This window comes from Myotis daubentonii, chromosome 18 (assembly GCF_963259705.1).
Source record: "Myotis daubentonii chromosome 18, mMyoDau2.1, whole genome shotgun sequence".
In the NCBI taxonomy this organism is placed as follows: Eukaryota; Metazoa; Chordata; class Mammalia; order Chiroptera; family Vespertilionidae; genus Myotis; species Myotis daubentonii.
Genome location: NC_081857.1, coordinates 28,301,044 through 28,315,949, shown reverse-complemented (window position 1 = coordinate 28,315,949; position 14,906 = coordinate 28,301,044). Strand labels below are relative to the sequence as shown.

Below are 14,906 nucleotides of genomic sequence, written 5' to 3'. Positions count from 1 at the left end.
GTCGTATTGACTTCAAAATGTCTCTTTTACCCAGGCCTTTCTTTGGTGACCATGTCTACTACCTGGGCAGAGAGCCTTATTATCTTAATACTGGTTTTGTCTTCAGTCACTGATAAACTTCAGAGCCTTAGAGGTTCTTTCCCCCAAAGAGAGAATAGTACCCCTGTTCCCGACAATGGTCAGCCAGCTACTGTGCAGGGTCCTCAACCACTCTCAGGACAGCTGCTTTCCTATGAGACACCCAAGGAATTAGTAAGTTCAGTCGCTTACCACTCAACAAATGTTTACTGACCATATTCTCTGTTGCAGGCACAGTGCTCGGTAGACTGGAGATTTAGCTGCAGAGGGCTCCCCACTGGCCTTCTGCATTCCCACCTTTCCTGTCTTTGTTCACTGGCCTTAAGTAACTTCCAGTTGTGTTTCTTCATCTCTAACATGGAGATAATATCTTGAAGGGTTGTTCTGAAGATCAACCGATAAAATATGTGTAGAAGTGTTCTGGAAACCAAGTGTGATATAGGTAAGGCTTTCTCCCTTGTTTCCAACTATGTCATACATAATTGGGGTGGGGGTGGGGGGGTGACTCCACTATCATCTTTTAAATTACATCTTATACATACAAAAGGATAATTGTTATATGTGATATAAAAATAATAAAATTGCCCATAAATTTACCTTTAACCCAGTAATTAGAACATTACCAATAGCATCCACCTGTTCTTCCCCATCCCATCCCCAGCCTCTCTCCAAGGTAACTACTAAAGAATTTTGTATTTATTATTCCTCCTCTTTTTAAAACGTTTTATCATATATACCTAAAGAATATGTTGTCTAATTTTGCTTGTTTTGAAATTTATAAAAATTATTTCAGATGTTTGTGTTCTGGGATTTCTTTTTACAGTCAATAATAGGTTCCTAAGATGTATCTCATCCAAGTATATACTCTGACGCTTCATCTTCTTCTCGTGGCCTTTTCCGATCACAAAAGCACATAGTGATCTTTCCCCTTAGCACTCCATGTCTATATAAAAAATGGGCTGAAACTGTACCTTCACTTTTCCTGTATCTTTAAGTGTCACCACCTCAACTAGACAAACTCCTTGGAGAGCAGGGAGGCAGCTTGTCAGCACTGGATGGGGAGTTAGGAGGCCTGGGTTCCAGTCCAGGCTACCCCCTCACAGGCAGTGTCTCAGCCTCCCTTCCAGCGACCCGAGCCTTGATCCCAGCTGTGAGGAACTCCTGAGAGAGTGGATATAACATATGGGTGAAGAAAGGCGTTCTGTGGAAAGTAATCCCACCATTGTGATCTGAGATGAATTCCTAACTGGGCAGGCTGTGGTGGGCGGTCACGCTCCAGGCCTATAGCCTCTTCAGTGAAAGGTTTGGGTCCAGCCCTGTGCATCCTTCTTGCGCAGCTAGGTGAACACCCCTTCGAAATGCCGGAAGTAATACCCTTCCAAGGGAGTAACCCTGTTAACTATCTTATAACCACCCCCTTGCTTTCTCCCACCTTCTTAATTTCAAATGCGTTAAAAAGCTGCAAAACTGTTATTCTCTGGAGCATTTGAGATCTTTCTCTCCAGCTTATGTCATCAGTTTGGCTCAAAAAAAAAGAAAAAAAAAAAACCTCATAAAAATTCTCTGCAGATTTGGATGTTTCTTACATCAACAAAATGCTTGGTAAACTGAGAAGTGTCGTTCTCAAATGAATATTCCTATTATTGTTGGCCCAGAGAGATCTCTGCACGAGGACCCGAGCTAAGGGCTCTGGCTGAGAGGGGATGGGGTGTCCTCCCTCAGGGCAGGGAGAGATTCGTTCGGGATCCTCCAGGCAGAACCAGGTCTGACGAAGCGGTGACGGAGGCTAGACCTCCGGGAAAACTTACCAGGAAGACAGAGGGCGCTACGTGCCCCTCAAACTGGGCAGAGAAGAGGTGAGGTCCACGCATGCGCGCCTCCTTCTCTAGGTCTTGGTGAGACCCAGCCCAAACTGGTTCGCCGGGCTTCCCCCCACACCCTATAGGGGCTCAATCTTTTGTGTACGCATGCGTCTTTTCCAGGCTTCGGTTGGCTGACGATCCCATCCGTCATTAGAAGAGCCAATGAAATGAGCCAATGAAATGAGCCTCAAGGTCCACGCCCCGCAGCGGGGGACGCTGGGAGTGGGACCCGGTCCTTGTGGGACCTGTGCAGTGGGGGACCTAGGGGTTGAGGCGTCTGCCTCGGCGCGGGCAGCAGTTGGCTCCCGGCCGCCAAACCATTGCCTTCTTTGTCATGTTACAGCCGCAGGGTGAAAGGGCCCGTGTGAAGGGCGGCGGGTTCAACTCTGCTGCGGGCAGCGTCGGAGGGGTGGTCGCCAACCAACTATTGAGCCCTGCTGTGCCCGGCACTGCGAGGCGCTTGGGAATGGCGGCCTCTGCTCCCCGGGGCCCTACGGTCTGCAGGGGCAGGCTTGACCGGCGCTTTTATGGCTTCTCCCTCCTCCCCCTTCGCCTTAGATGGAGATTTCTTCTTCCCGAGATCTGAACGGCTCCATCGTCCCCGCCCATCCCTGGCCGCCAGCGAGGACTAGGCGCCAGCAGCCACTCTCAGCGGAGAGAGGACGGGCGCCGCGGCCGCGTGAGGGCGGCTCTGGGCGGGCGCGTGACCCTCCCGGTAGGCGGGGCCCCCCTCCCCCTTCGGCCCGGGGTGGAGTCACCAGCTTTTCCTCGGCACGTGGCGGCGGATGCGCTGTAAATAGGAGTGACTCTGGGCGGCCACGCTGCGGAGGCAGGGACCGCGCTTTACGAGGCCAAACTGCCCGAACGAGGCCCAGAGAGCTGTGAACACGTGGAAACGAGTACAAAACAAAGGGGACGGGCGTTAAACACACATCACTTAACCCCGGAAGCAGTTAATCCTGGGCCCCCAGGCTGACTTGAACTAGATCTATCCAGGAAGAGCGCGAGGCGCCGTGGGCGGAACCCGAGAGTTGCCTCTTACTTTGGGGCCTCAGGTTCACCAACTGTAACATAGACGCCGCGTCTCGTTATAGAATCAGCCCTGAGCCTTGGCTGGGCAGTAACACAGACACATTGTATAAGTCTGTAAACAAACAGGCACTCTGTGCGGGCTCCAGTAGGAGCGCCGCTTTGGAGCCTGGGGTGGGGTCGCCTTCTGCCCCTTTGACATCGGCTAGACTCTAAGATGTTCCTGAAACAAGTTTCCACAGTCACAAGGCTGGGAAAGTTACTCAGCCCATGGGACGGAGGGGTGGTGAGTCAGAAGAACATGAGGTACAGGGAACTGGCCTGGCCGCCTCCGCTGGAACACTCAGAATCCACCCTTTGCTTCCTGCCTCCCCAGAGCTACCTCTTTGGGGAGCAGGAGCCCAGTGGGTGCCAATCCTTCCGTGGGCTGCTGACCGCGAAACCCAGGAGACTGGAACCCACACTTGCTTTCAGACTCATCGGTGCTCCTGGAGCCGGAAAGTAGAAGAGAAGCTGCAGGAAGTCACCACGCCCTGGAAGGAAAAATCCTCCAGGTTTGTAGGGCTCCGTCGTTTACCGAGCGCTCTTTCACCTGCGTTATCTCGTGTTAGCCTGACACAGACTGTGTGCCGGGCACTGAGCCAGACGCACAAAGGGATGAGGCAGTGCGCTTTTTTTAAAGGAGCTTTCAGACCGATTTTAAAGAGAAAATTGAAACTAGTACCCACATTTTCAGGAAAAATGAGGCAGGTGCTATGAAGGGGCAGATTCCTAACACCCCATTAGAGGAGAAGAACACAGCCAGCTGGGTAGCACAGGGGAAATAGAAGTTTTATGGAGGGAAAGTTGTAGGAGTAAACCTTGAATAACAGGAAAGTTTACAAAGACAGAAATAGGGGTGTAAGGCAGTGTTTTAGACATCTTACCCAAGTAAGCTCATTTATTTTCATGTCTTTGACAAGTAGCAGTAATAAAAATGACACGATTGAGCACTTATGATGGTCAGGAGTGGTTTTCAGTTCACTTAGAGGTATCATTTAAATCTCACAGCAGCCCTCACCAGTTTGGCTCAGTGGATAGAGCATCGGCCTGCGGACTCAAGGGTCCCAGGTTCGATTCTGGTCAAGGGCCTGTACCTTGGTTGCGGGCACATCCCCAGTGGGAGGTGTGCAGAAGGCAGCTGATCGATGTTTCTCTCTCATTGATGTTTCTAACTCTCTATCCCTCTCCCTTCCTTTCTGTAAAAAAATAAGTAAAATATATTTTTAAAAAAATCTCACAGCAACCCACTTACACATGAGGCAACTGAGGCATGGAGAGGTCCATCTCCCAGTCATCTTCCCTTATCAAGAGAAAACGGAATGACTTCCAGGGTTGCACTGCGTGTCTTGCCTTTAGAACCAGATCTTCCTAAGGCTCCTACAACCCTCACCACCATCCCTAACCCTGAAATTACCCCGGGGAGCAAAGTACCACTTCTCCCCTTATGCCCCCGAGAAGGTACCCCTGAGCTTTCCCTTGTTTCCAACTCAGTTTGTCTAAAATCTCAGGAGATACCTGGTAGCCCTGTCTGGAGCCACTGGAGCACCACCATTCATCCAAGCACGAGTTTGGGAGTTATTGACCCTCCTCCTTTTCCTTTGCTACCTTCACCAGGCAGTTTCCAAGTCCTGTAATTCTATCTCTCAAATGTCTACTAAATTCATCCTCTCAGTTGTAAAGGACCCTGACTGGGCCTCAATTTTGCATTCCTTCCAACTGGTTCTCTGCAGCACCGAGAGAGAACGTGTACGGGCAGGAGCTTTCTGAAGTGCAAATACGGTCACGTCCATCCTCTACTTAAAATCCTTTGATGACCAAACATCTTCTGCAGAATAAAGTCCAGATTATGGCAATCAAGGCCCTTCAGAGTGAGGTTTCTGCTACCTCTTCAGCTTTATCTGCTATTCCTTTAACCTGCACCACAGTATTGGTTTTCCTGAATGCACCATTCTTTCTCCCTATCTTACTTGCTATTCCTGCTACTGGGAATGCCTTCCCTGCCCTCATTTGCCTAGGATACTCCATGTCTTCAAAATTCAGCTCAAACACCTCCAAGGAGACTCCCTGATCTCCACTGGCTTGGATTTGGGTGTCTCACCTCTGATCCCACAGCCTGCTCGTGTCCGTCCTATGACACTGAACACAGACTTCTGACTCAAGACTTCTTGGCTCTTGTCCCCACTAGACTGTGAGTTGCTGAAAGGCAGGAGCTGCCTGGCTCCTCTCTATATCCCCAGTGCCTAACAGGATTTCACAGAGTACGTGCTTAATGCACGTTTGCTGCATTTCAGACAGAAGAATGACATAAAGATACAAAGGATCTATCCAGGAATGGAGTGGGCTGCCTGGCCAGTCCAGAGTCCAAGGGCTGTGCAGCAGGGATGTGTGGGCTCAGCCTGGAAAAGAGGTTATATTGGTTCTTTGACGGCCCTGGGAGCCAGGCTGAGGCGTTGGGATTTCACGTGGTATGGTGAGCAGTGGAGAACCCTGAGGTGCTAGATGATCAGATCTGTGCCAAAGACAGGAGGATGGATTGGAGAAGGGGGGGGGCAGGGATTAGAGAAAACAGGCGGCTACTGGCTCTGCTTAGTCAATGAAACAGCAGCTTGGGGAGATCATGACCCTCGGGGCCACACAGCTGTTAAGTGGCAGAACTAGGAGCCGAACCAGTTCTGGACTACGTCAAGTCCAAAGATCTACCTCACCACAGGGTTATCAGCAGATGGGGCTTCAAGGTTGTCCAAGTGCGAATGGATAATCCATTAGTCAGGATAGGATAGGTTCTATTGCAGGCACAACACCCAGACCTCTGTGGCTTAAGACGTTTTCTGTTCACACAGTCCCCTGTGTGCTGGGCACCTTGAGTCAGCTTAGCCTTCCAGGCTGCTCTGAGGTGCGTCCATAGTTCCCACGACAGGGAGAGCACTTGGAGAACCATGTACCAGCTTTATTCCGGAAGTTTTATTGGACACACATACCAACCATGATTCAATGTGAGAGGACCACACAAGGGTATGAGAACCGCACGGAGGTCACTGGATGTCACCTTGGAGACTGCCACCACAGGTGTCTTCCTAAGCACCTTCTGCTCAGCTGTCTGTCAGCTCTGCTCCAGCTGAGGGAGAAGCCAGGTGAAGTTTGCCATGACCCTGGGAGGGAGGCAGATCACCGCAGTGTGCAGATGAGGAAACTCAAGGCACAAAGACCTTCTGCAGTTTGCCTCACTCCATGTGCTCTTGCACCAACCTGCACAGGCAGCAACCAAAGCATTGGCTGTGCAGTGTGGATTTTAGGCATTTGTAAGCCCACCTCTCTCACTGTATGTTGGCCTCTCACACTCCATCTTTGCCTGTGCAGCACCTAGCATGGGCATGGTACAGAGAAGTGGCCAAATGTGTTAGCCAAGCCTTGCGCACTTCCCTCCATAGCCCCTGCACCAGCCCAAAGCATAGCCGTGCAGGGTGTGGGGAGGCAGGATTGAGAGTCACCTGCCCCTAAGGGCACCAGGTGGGAGGCCCTCTGGGATCTGTGAGGAGGGTAGGGAGAGGCACCCTGGCACTGTTAGGTGCTTCAAAAGGGAGGGGAAGGGCAGATGCCCCTACTGGCGTGAGCTCCGTGGGACCCCTGTGAAGGTGGACTTCACCTGTGCCTAACCTAGCACCTGGGCAAGTTCCTGCCATGGGACAGTTCTCCGCCGTCGAAGATTCTCTACCGTGCGGCTCCCTCACTGCACACCATCCTGCTGCTGACCAGGCCTTGAGTGGAACTTCTTTCTCTTGTATCCCACGAATCCTCCTATGACTCCTAACAGGGCAACCCTCCCTAGTTCTGGGGCTGCCTCTGCTTCTGACAGAGCACCTGGGAGAAAATCTCATCTGGAACCCCACGACAGCCACCTGAAAGTGCCGCCCCGAAGGCTCCCGCCACTCCTCCCCGCTGCCGCTGCCGTGATGCTTGGCCTCTGACCCGGGTGGGGCCACACAGCCCCTCCTTCCCTCCTCAGCCCACCGCCCCAGAGAAACCAGAACCCAAGCCAAAGTATCAGAAACGTGTATTCTTTTTCTTTTAATAGTAAACCTCTTTACAACAAATATAGTGAAAGAGTTTTCAAACAAAACTCATAAGAATCTCGAGGACTTTGTCTTTCTTATTGTGTAGAATACTAAGAAAGCATCACCATACAGCACAAAAAGAAATATTGAAAACAAATCAACAGCCACACACTTGGACTCGCCCTGCCCAGGACCCAGGAGGAGCCCCAGGAGTGTGGGTGATTGTCGGGTTTGGGGGTGAGGCACCTCCGTGCCCTGTCCCCTTCCTCCCTCTGGGACTTGAGTGGGGAAGACAGAGAGAATCCAGATTCTCCATATAACATTCCAGCGCCCCTCCCCCAATACAAATCCCATTCCTTCTACCAACTGGTTAGAGGGTGGAGAGAGGTGGCAGAGGAAGAACAGAGGAGTTCCCAGGCTCCATGTCTCCTCCCCTCCGTGAAAGCCTAAATCCATGCCCCGCCCCACCCCAGGGGATTCCAAAGAGTCAGTTAAAAATATATAGATATAGATATTTCTAGATACACTTTTACATCATTTCTGTCTCTCCAAACAAATAAATAATCAGCAAGAGAAGGTGCATTACTTCCTTCCTGTCCAAGGTGGGGAGGGCTGGGTGAGGGTCAGGGGTCAGTCTCGTTGTACTGAGTGCACTACGGGGAAAGAGGAAATGGTGTTCCACTGGGGTGGGTGGGGGGCCCTCTTGCCCACTGTCCCTGAAAGCTGTGGGAAACCTGGGGAGGGGAGGAGCATTGGATGACTCCAGTGATTACTTTGGCAAATGCCCAGTTATTCAGAGGAAGGAGTGGGTGGAGGCAAATTTGGCTTGTGAGAGGAGGGAAAGATGAAGTCTGCACTTGAGGTCTGGGTTCCCAGGGACCCTTCTTCTGGCCGGCCAGGAGCCCCTACCCCCAAGAGAACTCTTGGGATACTGAATTGCAGAAATGTCACACATTCATTCACAAATCACCCCCTGCCCCCAGGGATAGAGAAGAAAGGACACACACACATCCACACATGGTAATCAAAAGCCAGGTTTGCCATTACAAAGCAGAGGGCAAAACTGGTAAATATTGCACCGTGAACTGCAGGGGCCCTCACCCCCACCCCGTGTTTAATGGTGGCCAACCTCAGCTTAGAAAGGTGGACAGACCCATGGCGGGAACAGCCTGAGAAGGGATGGCCAGTCGTTCAATGTTGATTGAGCACCCATCATTCATTCACCGTTCACTCATTCAGCATTTATTGAGTGCCAGGCACTGGGCAAGGCTCTGGGAATGCACACCCACACGAGACTACATCCTCCTCTTTCATGGCCCTGATCAAGTCTCATCTATTCTTGAAACTCCCTCTAGGAACCTGCAGGAAGACTGGCCATGCTGTGTGCCCAGCCAGCAGGTGGGGTTAAGGTGTGAGGACGATGGTTCACTATCAGGTGAGGAAAAAGCTTCAGGGAGGAAGAAGGAGCTTGAGGGTCACCCTGAAAGGACTGGGGCGAGGGAAGAGTGTACTCCAGGGAAGGGGCTGTAAAGGTGTGGGTACTGGGCAGACAACTGTGCGTGGAGCCTGGGAGAGGCAGGGTGGCAAGGAGGGCCAACTGCTAGATCCTTTCTGACGGGAGGACAAAAATATCAGAGCTGAGGGTGAGAACAGGTGAAGGAGCAGGCCAGAAGGGAGCGGGGCTCAGGGAGGAGGGTCACGGAGCTGGAAGCCAGGGTTATGTGGCTGCAACAGCCACCTGTCCCTCTGTAAACACATACCCAGGCACGTGCTCACACACACGCACGCACAGATGCCCTCAGAGCTTAATTCGCACAAAGATTCATGTGTATGCCCAGACAGGCTAGGAGACCCACAAAGCCACACACACACACATACATACAAAGGAATACTTGGACATACAAACACTAGATGCCCTTGGGAATACACTCAGGTACATGTGCAGCCACATGGCCCCCTCTGCTTCTGGTTCCTTCCCTGCCTCGTGTTGGAATACTGCAAGTGGCTGGGTCCTACAGGTGGGCAAAGATAGTCACCTGGCACAAACTGGGCCTGGTCTACTCTGCTTTCCCACCAGGATGAAACCCCAAGGGAGTGCTACACCCCTGGGGCAGAGGAGCTGGGCTTATGTGAAGGAGTCTGCCTGCCCACGCACGTTAGGGTGAGGGGTGGTGTGATCACGGGCGTGGGGCCTGCCCCCTCCAGTTTGACCTGTCATCCAGCCTGAGGTCTCAGGACCTGGGGAGGTGCAGAGAGAGGCAGACTGGGGGCTGGAGGAGGGGAGCAAGAACAACAGCAGAAGAACCTCACCTGTACAGTACGGGCGTTTGAGTCATTATTATTACAATATACTTTGACAAAAATAGAATCTCATTTCATATCAATACAACAACAACAACAACAAAAAACAGTTTCCTGGACTGTTACACTGCTAACTTTTCCAAAGGTTGCTATTTACAATTACAGTAGCCAAGAGGGAAGGTGGGATACGGCCTGGGGGTGGTGGGGCAGGAGGTAGCCAGACAATGAGGGCGCCAAGAGCACGGAGGTGGGGTCTGGAGCCGATCCGGGGCGCAGGAGCAGGAGCTGGGAGGAGGGCTGGGGAGAAGGGACAAGGAGGAAAGAAGGGAGGCAGGCCTCTGCAGACCTCCAGTCCCCTTTCCCATCCTCTCACCCATCCCAACATCCACTCCTCTGGGAATATGTACGTGCAAGGAAGAGCAAGTCCCCTCACTCACACTCGCCCCTGGATGCAAGGGTTCCGTCCTCAGGCATCCCGAAGTGACGAGACCCGCTCCCACCGAGTCACCTCACTCAAGTTCCTCTCCCCAGTTCTCCCCGCACGTTGTGGCCAGCTTTACTGGGCTGGTGTCCACCGAGGGCTGGGGAGCTATTGCACTGTGTCTTAGAGAAAACGCTGGGAAAGGGAAGGGATGCTGACTCACGCCTTGTCCCAGCCCTGTCCCTCCTCAGCCTTCTCTCTCCTCATGGCTCTTTCTCTCCAAATGTGCTTCAGAGGGGCGCTCCCTCACAGCCTCCCGCAGCCTCAGATTCCTAGGCAGCCTTCCCAGCCCAAAAGCTCGGCCAGCTCCCCCGCACCTCGCAGGTGCAGCTCACACAGAACCAGTGAGCGAGTGCTGTGTGTGCAGGGGCATGTGGGGCCAGGCTTGGGCATTCTGCCCCGTATGCCTGTGGCCGCAGGAACAGCCCAGAGGCAGAAACCCTTGACAGAGCCTCTTCCTCGCTTTCCCCTGAAACACAAACCCACCGTCAAGTCAACTTTGGGGTTTCAGTCTATTGTAAGGGTTTTGTTGTTTGGTAGTTTTTTTGGTTATTTCCCACTATCTGGGGGGCGGGGTGGGAGGGTCCGCATGCAGGGCTCGGCACCTGTCCTTTCCCAAAGGCCCCCTGGCCTCCCCCCCTCCTGCAGCATATGTGTACAACGTGCAAAGTGTTCCCCTTCCCGCAAAAAGAGCTCCCGCGGCCAGTGAAAATGGCAGGGGGTGCAGAAAGGGGATGGGAGCATCCCCCTCTCCAAAGTGAGAATCCAAATTAAAAAAAATAATAATATTAATAATAACATAATAATAATTATACACAAATGTAACTGTCAACAGGACACGGAGCACAAGAAAGGAAGTGGGGGTCAAGCGGGAGGAGCCCAGGACAGGGGGTGGGCGGTGAGATTGTCAACTCTTCATCAGGGAGGCTGAGAGGAGGGGAGTGGGGATCGTCACTTTAATGTCTGTGAAGAGAGGAGATGGAGAAGGGGGTGTGAGGGGTGGCCCAGGCTACAGGGCATGTGTCCCCCACGCCCCTCTCCCTGTCGGGCCAGGACTCTCAGCGGCAGGGCCAGCTCTGAGGGGAGGATGCTATCGAGCAGAAGGACTGATGCTGGAGGAAGGGTAGGAGATGGGCCTTTGGTGGGGGTAAAAGGGATGGTGCTGCCCCAGAAGGGCTGATGGAAGGGCTAGCTGGCCACAAGGCCTCTCAGGTAGGAGATAAAACAGGTGGGGGGCACACGGGGCAGTCCCTGGGTGTAGCAGACACTGGCAGACAGGAGGGGTGATGCTACAGTACCCAGGTGTCGAGCCGCATCCTCTTCACAGCTGAGCCCTCGGCCTCAGGCTCTGGGGCTGGGCGCAGTAGGCCCAGGGTAGGCCCGAAGTCCCCCCGTCCGTCATCCCGGTCCCCCGTCTCATAGGAGCCCCCAGCTGGGCTGCTGAGACTGTCACCAGGCTCAGGGCGGGTAGGCGGGAACACAGCTGGAGGGGGAGGCGCAGGGCTGCGTTCGCGGCTTGGGGACACAGGTTCCGACTTGATGCTGATGTGGGGGTGGGTGGTGACCGTGAGGGCAGCACCCACGTGGGGCAGGGGGCTGCCAGGGCTGGTAACAGGCGAAGGGGATGGGGACAGGGTACACGGGACAGAAACAGAGGAGGGAAGGTGAGTGACAAAAAAAGTGATGGGCGGTGACAAAACAGAGTGAGAGAGGACAGAGAACGAGAAGATGGAGGATGGGGATGTGAGGGGGAGGCAGAGACCAGGAGAGAGAGATGGCCGAGTGAAGGGAAAGAAGGAAAAGAAGTCAGATTAGTTCTCTTTCTATCTCATGTCATCTTCTACAGTGCGGGGTCCCCACCCCCACCCCCACCCCTGGCTGGCTGGGGGAGGGGCTCAAGGTAGGTCTCCCTCCCAGGCCTGTGCCTGGGATACCAGGACTGCCATCTGGTGCCTCATATGCTGTCCACTGATGACAGACAACCTTAAAGGGATCCCTCCTCTTCCCCACCCTCGTCCCTCCCTTTGCAAACACATGCACGGATCCCCAGGGACTCACATCAGGTTGCTGAGAGACACAGGGACCAGATGGGGCTGCTGCTGCTGTGGCTGCTGCTGCTGCTGTGGCTGCGGCTGCGGCTGGGGCTGCGGCTGGGGCTGAGGCTGCGGAGGCTGCGGCTGGGGCGGCTGCTGGGGCTGTGGTGGCTGCTGCCAGGCGGTGACATTGCCTAGTGACAGCCCCCCAGGTGAACTGAAGGCTGGTAAGGAGGACAGCTCCGCACTGGTCAGCTGGTAATCTGCGTGGATCGGGAAAGGGAGGATGAGCCGCAGTGGGAAGGGGAGGACTCAGACTGGGGGCACCTCCGGGAGGAACGTGGAGAGGGGAGGAGCTGTTAATGATAGATGCGAACCATCACAAAACCCACACAAATCCAGGAAGATGGCACAGCACTCCTAGTTCAAAAGATGTAAATTGTAATGACCATAGGGTGCTGTTTTTTTAACATGATGAAAAGAGGTGGTTTCTTTCTTTTTATAGTATGTTTTTATTGATTTTTAGAGAGAAAGGGAGAGTGAGAAGGGAGAGGGAGAGAAAAAAAACAGATTGGCTATCTCCTGCATGCCCCCTCCTGGGGATCAAGCGGCAAGCCGGCATGTGCCTGACCAGGAATTGAACCAGGGACCTCTTGGTGGCTCAACCACTGAGCCACACTGGGAGGGCAAGAGGTGGTTTCTTAAATAGTGTTTAACTTTTAAAAAAGTTTACTGTGTGTAGGTATCACTTTTAAAATGTCAATTAAGAAGAAGAAGAAGGGTGAAAAATCAGGGAAGGTCTAATGTATGTCTGTCATATCTTCAGCTGCCAAGTCTGTAAGCGCTTTTTAGAGACAGAGGGGAGGCGTGAGAAACACCAGGTGAACAGCCCATCGGAAACGAATTGCTGTTCACGGCCATTCCACCTTCTGCAAAGTCCAGAGTCTGCTGGAGACTGTCAACATGTAAGCAGCAGCCAGATTTGAGCTGCTGGGCCCCCACATCAACACGGAGGGCGCGTGCCTGCCCCCAGAAGAGCCTGCGAGAGCAGAGGGGCAGGCGGGGACACCGTTGTGCAGCACAGCAGGCCAAGGTGCTAACCAATTTCCCCCGGAGATGTTGCTTGTTCTTTTCTAAAATTTGTCTCAATGAAGAAACTGTGATATCTGCACTGTCACAGAACAAACAGAGCCATAGACGTTTCACAGTTTACACAGCCCTGTAATGGTTCATGTTGCATCCTGTTTGGAACAGTTTAGAAAATGTCTTCCCTAAGGAGCGTAAGGTGATTGCACTGTGGGAGGAGGAGGACACGCGCGCCCCTCCTCCCGTCACAGCAGCACTGTACCGCCAAGCTCTTACTCAGGGGCCATCCGCTCCAGAAGACAGCATTATCCGTGCAACGTAACAATAAGGTTACAGGCATGAGCGATGAGGGCAAACTTCCGGGCTACCTCCATTATAGGTCATGTGACCTTGGGCAAGCTACTTACGCTCCATAAACTGGAGGCAATAATCCTGCCTATACCACACAGCTGTTGTGAGGTCTGAGTTAATACACAAGGAAGCACGCCCTGAGTGGTGTGCTCAGTGGTTAGAGCGTCGGCCCAAGCACCGAAGGGCTGTGGGTTTTATTCGCCGTCAAAGGCACGTATCTGGGTTGCAGGTTCAATCCCCAGCCCCGACTGGGGTGTGTTCAGAAGGCAACCAATCGATGTGTCTCTCTCCCATTGATGACTGTCTCTCTCTCTCTCTCTTCCCTCTCCCCCCTTCCAGTCTCTCTAAAAATCAATGGAAAAAATATCCTCCGGTGAAAAGGAGCAAAACAACAACAAAACACACAGGAAGCATGTAGAACAGTGTCTGGCACATAGTAAATATTCTAAAGATTTACTTATTATTATTAATTTACAAAGGAGGCAACTGCACCCTCAAGTCTGAGGAACGCCCCAGGTCACAGAGAAAGCCAACGGCAGAGCCTCTTTATTACGTTTAAATCTCACCCCAGAGAGATGGTCCATGCTTGCCTCTGGCCTCATTAACGTTAGCTGGAGCTCTGAGATGCTTACATTTAAGAAGCAGAGCAAGGGCAAAAAGGGGCCCCTAGGACCGACTATTTCAAACGCTCATTATGTAAACAAGGAAGCCAAGCACAGAAAAGCGCATCACTTGCCCAACGTCCCTCAGCGGGGGAATGGTTCAGACTCAACTCCTAGTCCCTCACTTTCCCAGCACACGCCAGCCCCATCGACCCGGAGACCTGGCTCTCCAAGAGGCTTAGCTCTTCCTAGGTAAGAGGAACCTGGCCTGCAGGTCACCTGGCAGCCCACTGGGCCTGCTCCTGGCATGTCCACAAGCCAGACCTCTGCAGCCAGGGTTAACAGGGGCCGGGCCTGTCCCTTCCGAAGACATTACCAGAGTCAGATCACCCCCAGCCAGAACCTGAACTGGGGACTAGGACTGTACAGTAAACAACTAAACAGCACTGTGTCCGTGAGGGTTTTATTGATGTATCTAGAGTCACCTGAACACCCTGCTGTTGGAACTACTCCTGCAGCCAGAGGAGCTGGAGCCCTGGCTGCCGGGAGGATGTGAGAGGAGCTGGGGCCCTGGCTGCCGAGAGGATGTGAGAGGAGCTGGGGCCCTGGCTGCCGAGAGGATGTGAGGAAGACCACACCCCTCTCACAGGGCTCCAGCGGCAGTCCCAGCGCCCGCATCTTCTCTCACCACCGTGACTAAGTCTGGCCCGCTGAGCACCTGCCCCAGGTCACTGACGCCCACTAACCTCCCTCCTTCTTCAGAGTGACAGGAGACCCAAGATGGCGGCAGAAAATCACCTCCCTGGGATTCCAAAAAACAGCAGCTCCTGAAAAGTGTTCTGTGCCGCCCTCTGCCAACCACCCTTGGCTGTCCTCAGGCAACTGGTTTTTCTAGCCAGGCCCAGCCCCAACTGGCAGGGCTGGACGAGCCCCAGAGACCTCCTGTCCACTCACAACTCTCACAGATGAAGAGATTGGCCCCAGGGATT

At 53.2% G+C, this 14,906-nt stretch overlaps 1 protein-coding gene and 1 long non-coding RNA gene across 7 annotated transcripts in view; one reads left to right on the top strand and one right to left on the bottom strand.

Annotated features, from left to right (window-relative positions):
* Positions 1-2,193: 2,193 nt before the first annotated feature.
* Positions 2,194-10,506, top strand: LOC132220600 (uncharacterized). Its single transcript, XR_009449822.1, has 3 exons — positions 2,194-2,290; positions 2,499-3,523; positions 4,742-10,506. It is a non-coding gene; the product is annotated as an uncharacterized LOC132220600 (long non-coding RNA).
* The window catches only part of MEF2D (myocyte enhancer factor 2D), a 33,918-nt gene continuing 26,062 nt past the window's right edge, over positions 7,051-14,906 (bottom strand). For all 6 annotated transcript variants that reach the window (XM_059673853.1, XM_059673855.1, XM_059673850.1 and 3 more), the window contains 3 exons: positions 11,904-12,141; positions 11,144-11,450; positions 7,051-10,808 (listed from right to left, as the gene is read on the bottom strand). In XM_059673853.1, coding sequence (XP_059529836.1) covers positions 10,797-10,808; positions 11,144-11,450; positions 11,904-12,141 — 557 coding nt within the window. In that variant the 3' untranslated portion in view covers positions 7,051-10,796. The remainder of the gene's footprint in view (positions 10,809-11,143; positions 11,451-11,903; positions 12,142-14,906) is intronic.